At 39.7% G+C, this 12,423-nt stretch overlaps 1 protein-coding gene across 6 annotated transcripts in view; it reads left to right on the top strand.

Moving 5' to 3' along the window:
* EML1 (EMAP like 1) overlaps positions 1 to 12,423 on the top strand; it is a 277,513-nt gene that overhangs the window by 249,681 nt on the left and 15,409 nt on the right. For all 6 annotated transcript variants that reach the window (XM_070752543.1, XM_070752505.1, XM_070752497.1 and 3 more), the window contains 4 exons: positions 7,215 to 7,325; positions 8,152 to 8,247; positions 8,688 to 8,822; positions 10,261 to 10,360. In XM_070752543.1, coding sequence (XP_070608644.1) covers positions 7,215 to 7,325; positions 8,152 to 8,247; positions 8,688 to 8,822; positions 10,261 to 10,360 — 442 coding nt within the window. The remainder of the gene's footprint in view (positions 1 to 7,214; positions 7,326 to 8,151; positions 8,248 to 8,687; positions 8,823 to 10,260; positions 10,361 to 12,423) is intronic.

Below are 12,423 nucleotides of genomic sequence, written 5' to 3'. Positions count from 1 at the left end.
AGAAGGATACCATGGTCGATGGTATCAAAAGCCGCTGAGAGGTCAAGAAGCACCAGGACAGAGGATAAACCCCTGTCCCGGGCCCGCCAGAGATCATCCATCAACGCGACCAAAGCAGTTTCCGTGCTGTAACCGGGCCTGAAACCCGACTGTTGGGGACCTAGATAATCTGCTTCTTCCAAGGATCGCTGGAGCTGGAGTGCCACCACCTTCTCGACAACCTTCCCCATAAAGGGAAGGTTGGAGACTGGCCGGTAGTTATTAAGTACGGCTGGGTCCAGGGAAGGCTTCTTGAGGAGGGGGTGTACGAGCGCCTCTTTATAGGATGATGGGAAGGATCCCCTCCCCAAGGAAGCGTTGATAATCTCCTGGACCCAGCTCCGTGTCACCTCCCTGCTGGCCGAAACCAGCCAGGAGGGACACGGATCCAGTAGACAGGTGGCGGAACTCACAGCTCCAATGGCCTTGTCCACTTCCTCAGGTGTCACCAGATCAAACTCTTCCCAGACAGATGGACAAGTACGTGCCCCAGTCACCTCAACTGACTCGTTGTCAGCCCACTCTGTTTTCCAATTGGAGTCGAGGTCCGCCCGGATCTGAGCGATTTTATCAGCGAAAAACGTGTTAAAATCCTCGGCACTACTCTGTAAGGGCTCCCCAACTCCCTTCTGATTAAGAAGGGAGCGGGTCACCCTAAACAGAGCGGCCGGCGGGATTCCGCTGGTGCAATCAAGGCGGCATGATACACGCATCTTGCCGCCTTGAGCGCCACTTTGTAAGTCTTAATAAAAGCTCTTACAAGTGTTCGATCAGATTCAGATTTACTCCTCCTCCATCGCTTCTCTAGACGTCTCTTCTGGCGTTTCAACTCCCGGAGCTCCTCGTTGAACCATGGAGCTCTACGGGGTCTAGCGCCACGGAGAGGTCGCAAAGGCGCAATCCAATCAAGAGCCTCCGCTGCAGCCTTGTTCCAGGCTTCCGCAAGAGACTCCGCCGAACTGTGGACGAGTGCATCTGGAATAACCCCAAGCGCCGTCTGAAAGCCCTCTGGGTCCATCAGGCGTCTGGGGCGGAACATCTTAATTGGTTCCGCCTCCCTGCGGGGAAGGATTGGAGCCAGGAAGTCAAGCCGTAGTATAAAATTGTCTGACCATGACAAAGGCAATACTTCTAAGCCCCTTAGTCTCAGACCATTGCTCAATTGCTCAGAGAGGAATACCATGTCGGGTGCGTGCCCCCCCTCATGAGTCGGACCCTGTATTACTTGAGTCAGGTCCATGGCTGTCATGGTGGCCATGAACTCCTGTGCCAGTCCAGAGGCTTCGCCGAGTGACGGCAGATTGAAGTCCCCCAAGACAATAAGTCTGGGGAATTCCACCGCCAACCCGGCTACCTCCTCGAGCAGCACAGGCAGGGCTTTTGACACGCAGCTGGGAGGCAGGTACGTGAGAAACAAGCCCACCTGAACCCCTAAGTCCAACTTCATTAAGAGAGACTCACAACCCGCAATCTCTGGAGCAATGAGTCCACGTAGGCAAAGGCTCTCCCTTGCTATAATAGCCACTCCTCCCCCCTTCCCTGGGGTCGAGGTTGATGCCATGTCTGAAACCCAGCTGGGCAAATTTCAGAGAGAGGGACTCCTCCCTCTGGGCCCAGCCAGGTTTCAGTAATACATGCCAGGTCGGCCTCCTCATCCAGGATTAAATCCTGGATGAGGAGAGCTTTATTTACCACCGACCTGGCATTAAGCAGCAGCAACCTGAGCCCAGGGCCAGAATTACACTCATCACCAGTACCCAAGATTGAGCTCACAGAGCCAGAACAAGGGATCGTTATTAAGCAACGGTCCCTCGTTCCCCTGGAACGGCTAACTCTGTGGCCCCCGCCATATCTGCCTCTCCCCAGCAACACCGGAATATTCTGACCCTCTGTCACCCCAGAGATTAGTGCCCCTTCCCCTCCCGCCTCTCCGGCGTCAGGTGGGCCAAATCTATCATTCATACTGTTTCCATTTATCTCATTCATACCATAATCCCACCCGCCCCAACCATTGCACTCATACCAATCATTCATCCCATATCTACCCCAATCATCCATTAATTACGAGACCCCCTAGTAATATTAAAAATGAATTAAATTAATAATAATTAAAATACTAATAATATATATCACAATATAAAATAGAGAATAAAAAAGTTCATAGATTAATAGTTAATAATATAAAATCAGCGCTTAGTTATTAATTGAAGTTGGTAAAGTGCAAAGTTCTAAAGTGCTAAAAAATATAGGAAATAATTAAAAATCAACTATCCATCAAGTCAGCAATACTGACACCAGTTCTTAATGGTGAGTTCTGGGGAGAAAAGAATTGATCAGGGGAAAGATGTTGTTGAGGGAGAAGTCCTGGCATATTGTTGTTCTTCAGGTTTCCCCCCCACCCCTAAGTTTTTGGTGCCAGCCACTGCCACTGGCTGGCACTCTCAGGTCTTTCTCTGGGTTCTCAGTCACTTCCACTCCTCTGCTCTTACAATGCTTCCAGGTCTCCAGACCCTCTGCAGTCTTATAAGGTCTTAATAGAAACTCCATGTGGTCTCAGCAGGGCGAGCTTCAGGCACTGTCTCAGTCTCAGTTCCTCTTTCTTTCCTCTCCTTCCTCCCACTAGTTCATTCCTCCATAGTCCCTCCGGTGCCGGGTGCTCCCACCTTACAGCTCCTTGGCGTCTCGGGTCTATGCAGTGGGGGAGGGCAATTTCAGATGTCGCCCCTCTTTCTCCCCTCTCTCCTTTCCTCTCGGTGCACGCTCTCTCCTCCCGTCAGCTGTCCTTCCTTGTACACTCGAGACCCCTCCAGGGGACCATCAGCTTCAGGAGACCTCCTCCAAAAAAGGCTTCCCCCGGAGTCTGGGTCGTCCAAGCCAGTTGTTTCTTCGTTGGCTCCCTCTCCCTCTCCCTGGCCGTCACGGTCCTCTACTCTTCCCTTCTCCGACTCACCCGACTCACTCCCGGCAGCGCGGCTCAGTTGTAAATGGTAGCCGCCATTCCTCCGTGTCTCCGCCAACCCGACTCCAGGCGTGTTTGTGGCCAAACAACTCGCCACCGCCACAAACACCGCCGAATCTAGGATTTCAGGAAACGGGGATACTTCGCCTCCCCAGAACATCGAAGCAGGTTTGCTGACTTAACGGGGGGGTTCCCATATTGGTTAATTAAATACTGTATATGAAAGAAGTTGAAATTGCTCCTAGTCTGAGGCTTCATACCCCAAGTATATTTTCTAAAACTCTATCAGTGTTGCCTTTGCTTAAATGTCTATGCTTTGTTACAACTTTGATTTGGACATTTTGTAAAGCTTCATAAATTTTCTAAACATGGTTGTAAATTATTTTGAATTCATTATCCAGCCTATTCAGTTATATCAGGGGTGTCAAACTCACGTAACAGAGACATCACATGATGTATTGGAGCTCCCCCCCCCACTTTTGCTAAACTGGGCTTGGATGGGGCCAGCACATGATGCATCTCGCCTGCAGGCCACAAGTTTGACCACCCCTGATATAAATGATACTATATATGATAGTTCCAATGCATAGAAGCATTTGGTATGGGAATAATTTGTATCAAAATGAAGCTTTCAGATGCCATTAAAGGATAATATTTGTAGTTCCGGATTGAAATGAGGGGTCCTTGGAGATCTCTGAACTTGGTTGTTTGCTTGCAGATGTTTCATTGCCCAAACATATTTATTTATTCGACTTCTAAGCCACCCAATCCTGAAGGCAGTGGTTCCCTATTATTCAAAAAATAAACTACTCATAGGAGGAAGCCTAAAAGACCATTAAATAGGTTTAAACAAGGTTCCAATTGCTCCCATTAAAAATGCAATTGCCCCCCTATGGGGCGTGGGCCCCACGCTGGGAACAAGGGATTTGGAACAAGTAGCGCAATGAAAAAAAATCTGCAAAGACGCGTAGGGCTTGGAAAACATTCTTCACAGAGCATAACAATGAAAGAGCCTGCAAGGTAAGAGCTGGGAAGATCATTAGCACCTAGTTAGGGCTGGGAAAAAAAGTTACAAAACAACAACAACAACAACAACAACAACAACAACAACAACCCTACATTCAGAGTATAAGACGCACCCAAATTTTCAGACTCTTTTAGTGAGGAAAAAGGTGTGTTTTACACTCTGAAAAATACCATAGTTTTTATGTCGTTAATTTAGAGACCTAAATTAAAACCTATGCTAGATCTCCTTCTGAGATACATAAACTTCAACATAATGGACAATGTCTCTCAGCCCAGCTAACTTTACAGATTTGTGTTGTAAGATAAAATAAGAGAAAGATGTTCTCTATATGTAACTTGAGCTCTTAAATGAAAGGCAGGTTATCAGTCAAATAAACTAATACTTTGATTAATTAGCCCAGTGCAATTTCAGTCATCAGTATATACATATTGTCTGTCTCCTGTGCAAGTTATAGTTGAGGCTTACATTTACGAATATTGCTCTCTAGTGGTCCTGTAAATGCATTGCATGTATATATATTATATGAAAATATATTTATATGTCACATTAGAATCGTACAAGGGTATTGCAGATTGGATTATAATTTGTAAGTACATTTGTTTATCACTAAGTTTTAATCTATAAGGTTATTCAATTTTTTAAAATATATTTTATCATTTTGAAGATTTTATATAATTTATATAGATAAGAATGGCAAGCCACTTCTGAAGGTTTGCCAAGAAATTTGCATCGTCTAGGTGGTTGTCAAGAGTCAACACTGACTTGAAGCTGCTTTCCCACACTATAACTATAATTATAACTAACAACTATAACTATAACAATCTATCTACCTATCTATATCTATCTATATGAAATTAGTTTTACTGTAGCAAGGAAATAGAGAAAGCATATAAATTTTAGAATTTTTATATTATAAAAGGGGACACAATAAAAACTTAATATATTCATAAACTGAAATAGACTCCTATTTATTTTAGACAATTCATATCACCTACCCACTGCCCTCCAAAAATACCAGGAATTCTTCTCTCTTCCCAATAATTCAAACACAAGAATTTTAGAATATTGATAATTCTTCATGTATATTTTCCAAAGATTTTTGGGATTTTTGGATTTATTATGTGTTAGCAAGTTATAGTTAACTGTTAGCAACTACATAGGATTGTTTTCTCATGCCAATTGCCCATAACTTGGTCCTTCAGGACTTCCAATGATGCATTTATCACCATTGTAATTGATTCTATCCATCTTGCTGCTTTGTCATCCTGTTCTCTTCCACCTTCCCTAGCATTAAAGTCTTCTCCAAAGAACTAACTTTTTACATGATGTATTCTAAGTAGGGCGATTTTGGCCCAGGTCATTTGTGCTTTGCATGAGAACTTTGGCTTCATTTATTTGATAATCCATTTGCTTTGTTCCCATTAGGACTTTGGATTGATGCATATGGGAGTGTAGCACCATTTTGCAATTCTGAGGGGAAATGTGCTTGATTAAAGAGTTGCAAATAGGTGCTACTCTTCATGCATTCTAAAGCATCTTTTTGCCTTTAACCTCAAACACTCTATGACTCTAATTTCTGCACTTCAAATGGGACCCTAAGTTTAAAAGAGTTATTTCAATTAAGAACTCTAACAAATCCAAAGCACTAATTGAGGGTTCTGTCATTTAATTTATAGTGCTATCATCATTTTCCACTTTCCAAAGAATTTGAATAAAAAAATTAAATGTTGAATTGAATGACATGATCACTGAAAACACGGGAATATTATAAGGTATTAATGGACTCTTGAGTTTCTACCATAGGGAAAAATAGACTGTTAGGACTAAGTCCAAATAGTTGGGTTGTTAATATATAAGCAAGCCATCAATCTATGTTTGTATATATTTGAGTAATTTAACTTTAAATGTACTGCTATATGATGATTGGCTCTGGTGTTTAAGTTTGCCATAAGGGGGAGCCAGAGATCGTAGTTGGAGGCTGATGTGCTCTGGAATGCTGATTCATTTGTGATTGTATGTCTGATAAGGAGCTCTGTGTGAAACTCTGTTACTCTCTGAAAATATTGAAGTGTTAATTAGCTGTAAATCTTTGTTTGATTTTTAAGACAAAGACAGGCTGGTAAGAAGATTATAGTACTTCTTGATATTGACTGACTAAATGTGAATGACCTTGACTGTTTAATTGGACTGTGTTATTTATCTAAAAGTAAACTATTTTATACACTTTAACAAATCTGTTTGTGACTGGATCATTACTCATCATTTACTGGATGTTTACTGCAATCCCACATCCCTTAACTCATGTCCCTGATAACTCAGGGGAAACTCTGATCACTTTTCCTTAACATAGACTGTTTACAAACTGTGCAAAGCAAATCATACAGTATACATTTTGCCACGTGGCACAGCTTATATGCCAGTGCCAGATCAATGCAGTTCTACATGGGCAGGTATCCTAAAACTTTTAGCAGCAATATGTCAATAGTTAATTATTGTACCTTCAAATTTTAGCATAGAGTGGACTGTTGTTTAAATAATAATAATAATAATAATAATAATAATAATAATAATAATAATAATGCAACGACTCTGGCATAAGCCAGTGAAAGTGGTCCCAGTGGTACTTGGCACACTGGGTGCAGTACCAAAGGATCTCAGCGTACATTTGAAAACCATCGGAATTGACAAAATCTCCATCTGTCAATTGCAAAAGGCCGCTTTACTGGGATCAGCAAACATAATTCGCTGCTACATCACGCAGTCCTAGGTGCTTGGGAAGCACCCGACTGGTGATGAAATACGAAATCCAGCATAGTCATCTCGTTTGCTGTGTTGTACTGACATAATAATAATAATAATAATAATAATAATAATAATAATAATAATAATAATAATAATTTATTAGATTTGTAGGCTGCCCCTCTCCGAGGACTCGGAGCGGCTCACAACAAAGTACCTATCATTTGCCTTGATCTGAGCTGATAACTTCAGACAGAATAATGGGTGTTGTTATAATATTCAAGTAATAAATTGCTGTAATAATTTCATCATAGAAAATAGAATTTCTAATTTTCTTACTTGTATTTCTGCAAACTGAAAATATTGTGCATTCCATCTAGGACATTGAGAATTGTTTATGTTCTGAACTCTGCCCTTAAAGCATCTATTTTTGTTTTCTCATTTTCACAGCAATTACTGCCTCATGTCCGCATTTGGGATTCTGTTACTTTGAATACACTACATGTAATTGGGATGGGATTCTTTGATCGAGCTGTTACATGCATTGCATTTTCTAAATCAGTGAGTGATATTTAATGTATATTTAATGTGCTTTGTAAGCTTTTTAGGGCCAATTGTAAGGGTTTTTTTAGAATTAAGACTGCTAGATGTTTAAGGAGATTTTTAGTCATCAGATCACTGTTGTCTCAAAGTTGCTTTTTCAAAAGGCAACTGAACTATTTTTTTCCTTTAAGACTGCTGGAAATTCTTCCTTTGTAACAAAATGCATTCTTGGGTAACTTGACTTTTGTAAGTACTGGTTGTTTAGCTTTTACAATGGATGGTATATAATATCTGAACAATATAAATTAGACAATATAAATTCATTTATAAAATTATAAATTTATAATATAAACAATTATAAACTTTACTTTGAAATCTTTATTAAAGAAGTTATAAGTATAAGAACATTGTTCTCAAACATATTTATAGGTATAAATGTTATTGCATAATATCACTAAACAGCTATCTGTATATTATTCACATTTTTTTACTTTTACTTTTGATATGAGAAGGATTTAGATGAAGGAAATAGGCCTCTCTGTCCCTTATTCCATTGTGTTTTTTCCACTAGAACCCTGTTCAACTGGAAGACAATCTGTGGAATTAGTTGAATGCAGAAAGAGAATCAGATTATTTCATTTGTTTTAGAATTCACATAGTTGTATTTCATATTCAAATGCATAGTTGTTTAAGCTATTTGATCTCAGTATTGTCAAAATACACCATTTTTTCACACGAAGTATTTATAATATGCTAAGTACAAAACTGTAACTGAAAGATGAGTGGTTGGTTTTGAAATAGCAAACAACTGAGGGATGATTGAGTACTTCATGTTTTATTTCAGAATGGAGGCAGTAACTTGTGCTCAGTGGATGACTCCAATGACCATGTGCTTTCAGTATGGGATTGGCAGAGGGAAGAAAAGATTGCAGAAGTCAAGGTATTTTGCATTTGTGTGTTGTACTGGAGACCAGCAGGAATGAATGCTATGGGAGCAAATATCCTGCCTCTTCTGTACATCTGTAATAAGGTTTACTTATTAGTGGAAGAAGTCATAAGAAACTTGTTTTGTATGGATAAAATGGAAATGAAGAAAACATTACTTGTTTTGGTGTAAAACCCATACTTGCAACAACCCAGTAACTTGAGATTCATGTAGGAAAAAATATTATAAATCTTTAAACAATCCTTATTCATTTGTACATGTAAGTAGACTGCGTATGTAAAAGTTATGTTCTTTTAAGACATGACACATTTTCCAAACCTTTACATGAAGTATTTTATGTTTACTTGTTTTAATTTAAATACAAAATCACAGTACACTAATATTAAAATTATTGCTTTTGTTTGCAAATTTAAAATATTTTTTTCTTTTTCTAGTGTTCTAACGAAGCAGTATTTGCCGCTGATTTTCATCCTACAGACACTAACATAATAGTTACATGTGGGAAATCACATCTTTATTTTTGGACGATTGAAGGGAATTCTCTTATCAAAAAGCAGGGATTATTTGAGGTACATTATGTTCTTGTTTATTTTTTTCCCTTGTAGAGGATCATTAGGGGAATGTTCTATCTCCCAGTTTTTCTCTGATGTCATGCTGTTTCTTTAAAAACATGAAGTCATAAACAGACAAATTGATTTCTTTATTTCTTTTGTATCCTAAACTATTCCCCAGCAACCTTCACCTTACTGTATATTTTTATTTTTTTTTATTTTTAAATCCCAGCAAAATAATATTTCTCGTTAGAAATCATGAAATCAACAATTTAATTATTTTAAATTATTAAGTGTTAACTATCCACTTAATTATGATTAAGTGAAGTCTATTTTGGGTCTAGGACTTTTAGGCTCCTGCCCTTGGCCGTGCCTGCTTCTTTGCCATGGTCCTGCCTCCGTGCATTCACCTCTAGCTTTTCTCCTTGGCTGGCGCACCCTTCCTCCACCATTTGGCTGCAGCACCTCCTCCAGTTCCCCCAACCCTGTGATAGATGGCTACTGGCTGCCAGTATTAGCAGCTAGTAGATTGGCTGGTGGATAACTGTCCCAGGTGGCCAAAAGCCTGGGACGAACTATGTTTCAGCGACTGGCCGCACTGAAGCTTGTGGGATGGAGGGGCCGTGACTTATTAGCCAAGGTGAAAAGGTGGGGGTGGGAGAAAAGCTAGAGGTGAATGTGTGGAGGTGAGACCCTAATGGAGAAGCAGGTACTGCCAAGGGTACCTGCTTTATTTTAGTATTTACATAGCTAGGAATAATTAAAAATCTAAACTAGAGTTACCTTCCCAGCTAAGAATAATTTTAAAGAGTGAATCAAAAATTTACTTTATTATTAAAACAATGGCTATTCGATGATTGCACTTTTAAGATGTTGCTTTTGCTACTATTGATCACTTTCTTATTTTAGTAATCTTCTTGTACTTAATAGAATCCCATTATGCACATTGTTGTGCTATAACTTTTATTTTTTCTCTTTTGCTTGATAAATCTTAAAGTAGAGGTTTCTCTCTCTTTTTCTATTTCCTTGCCATTTTCCTGAGCTAATATTTGACATCATCTACTAAAGAGATGTTTTTGTTTTATCAACTTGTTTGTACACTTTTTTGTCAAATTTATATCGCCAATTATCTTTCAAGCATCTTAGCTGACACTATGTTGCTTTTTAAAAGCAATGTCAAGACCATGGGAGAGAAAGTATGTATACAATATAGACTATTCATATCATGTATACCTATGCTTATAAGTTGTTCTGCTACATTAAGATTGTAATATAGCTTTCTCACTTTTAAACTATGAACACAGAGCATTGTTGTTTGAAACATTACTGTATTTATTTATTTTTCTTTGTTTGGGAGAAAAGCAGGTTAAATCATTAATACTTAAATAACTGAATGGAATATATAAAATATATAATAAAAGTATATTGCTCATTAATACTCTATTTTATCATATAGAAACAAGAAAAGCCAAAGTTTGTCTTGTGTGTGACATTTTCCGAAAATGGTGATACAATCACAGGAGATTCAAGTGGAAATATCTTAGTATGGGGAAAGGGTAAGAAAAGAATAAACTTGCATAATAATAAATAACTTTTTTACTGTATATAAAAGAAGAAATCTCTTTAGACATACACACAAAATAGAAGGCAAGACTTGGGGGTGGATATTTGAGACATATTTTAATCCTATATTTTATGTAAAATGTTATTTTTCAAAATATTAGCTAGGATTATATTAGGCTTATTAGGCTTATATTATAGTATAGTATATTAGTATAATAGTACTATTACTGCTACAACTACTTACTAATTACTATAAATTAGCACTTAAATTGCTTTTTTAAAATATAACCCCCCCCCCCCCCCAATTTTCTGTGAAAAAAGAAAAGAAAAGAGTTCAGTAGAGTATTTTCAGCTATTTTCATAATGCATCTACAATTTCTAGTCCTGGGTTGCTAGCAGGATACCACAATAGCTTAATGTGTAAAAGCACAAACAACTCTTGAAATCTCTTTCTCTCTAATCAAATGTTGATTGTGGTAGGACATCTTTCCTTTACTTGACACCACTCCCAGCAGAAAAATTGAAGATAAAGATATTTCCTGAGGTGAAATTTTTTGCTTTTTACATGTCAAAAGCAGTGCAATTGCACCAGAGGGATAGGTCAGGCAGATGAATTTGTCTATACCTGTGATAGCAAACCTATGGCATGCATACCGGAAGTGTCACACAGAGCCATTTCCCCTTGCTCTTCCGGATTCCAGTGCATTGGCCAGCTGGTTTGCATGCGCACAGGTGTGTCAGAAACCAAAAGAGCAGCTGCCCAATGTGCATGTGTGCTCCAGGGGGATGATCTTCCTGTTATCATGAGAAATGCAGCGACGCCCAGGGGACCTGCACAGCTGGTGGAGTGAGCAAACTTGCACCAGGGAAGATCTGAATGTGCGGCCTTGCCGGGACTTTTCCCCGCTGGGAGCCGCCGTTCCCCAGCAGTAGCAGGCTCTCTGCCCTCCATCCCAGTAGCACCATGTGCCAGCTGGAGAAGCTCCAAATGCCTTTGTTTGGGCATAGCTCCTCCTTTGTTTCGATATGGACTGGGCCTGTAAGAACGGTAAGAGGAGCACCGGCCCTCTTGGAGATTTGGGGGAGGGGGGCACATGCACAATGCAGGGTTGCATGTGCAGTGCAGTGTATATGGGCAGTGCGGGGCATGGGGGTGCCAGCATGCATTAGCGCCACAATGCTCTCTTGCTTGGATTTTCGGCACGCAACATCAAAAAGGTTTGCCATAAGTGGCCTATAAAGGTTGCTTGCTTTTTCTCTCCCACCTTTTGCCAAACAAAGAAATTGGAAACAGATTTGAAAAGAATACTATAAGTTGTTTTTATAGTGTGTTTGTAGCCAGCACAATTTCATTGTTGTCAATATGCATTAGAGCAAATAGCTTACTTTTTTGCAATCCATTTCTCCAATCTTTCATCTAGGTAGTGGGGGGTGGGAGGGAGAACCCCACACGTCTGGAACAAGGCAAACACATAATGTCTGCAGTGGCGATCATATGGATGATGGATGCTGTGAAGTTTATAGATGAGCTGTACATTTACTCAAATGGTCCATCCAATGAGATTGAGCTGGTCCAGTGGTTAGACTGCATTATTACAGGCGAACACTGCCCACAGCCAGGAGTTCAATCCTGAAAGGCTCAAGCTCGATGCAGCCTTCCAAGGTCGATAAAATGAGGACCCAGATTGTTGTGGGGAATATGTTGGCATTTGCAAGCTACTCAGTGAATGCCGTAAATCATTATGGAGTGGTATGTAAATCTAAGTGCTGTTGCTATTAAACAGGATAGCCATTCAAAGTCCACTCCTTTAGGGATTCTTAAGTGCAAGGCACAAACAGAGCCTTTTCTATTGCTGTCCATTTTTTTGGGAAAAGCCTATTATTTGAAATTAGAATTGCCACAACCATGTTTTGTTTCATGTAAGATATAAAAAACTGATTTTTAAAGAAATCTCTAAGAGGAGATCTAGAATGTTAGAAACCCAACCCTGCTGAATTATTGTTTTTTCTTCCAAAAATTTTAACATTTCTTTAAAGTTCCTGACCAGAGAAAAAT

Source organism: Erythrolamprus reginae, chromosome 1 (genome assembly GCF_031021105.1).
Source record: "Erythrolamprus reginae isolate rEryReg1 chromosome 1, rEryReg1.hap1, whole genome shotgun sequence".
Classification (NCBI taxonomy): Eukaryota; Metazoa; Chordata; class Lepidosauria; order Squamata; family Dipsadidae; genus Erythrolamprus; species Erythrolamprus reginae.
The sequence above is the reverse complement of the archived record's forward strand: the minus strand, read 5'-3'. Positions and strand labels throughout refer to the sequence as shown.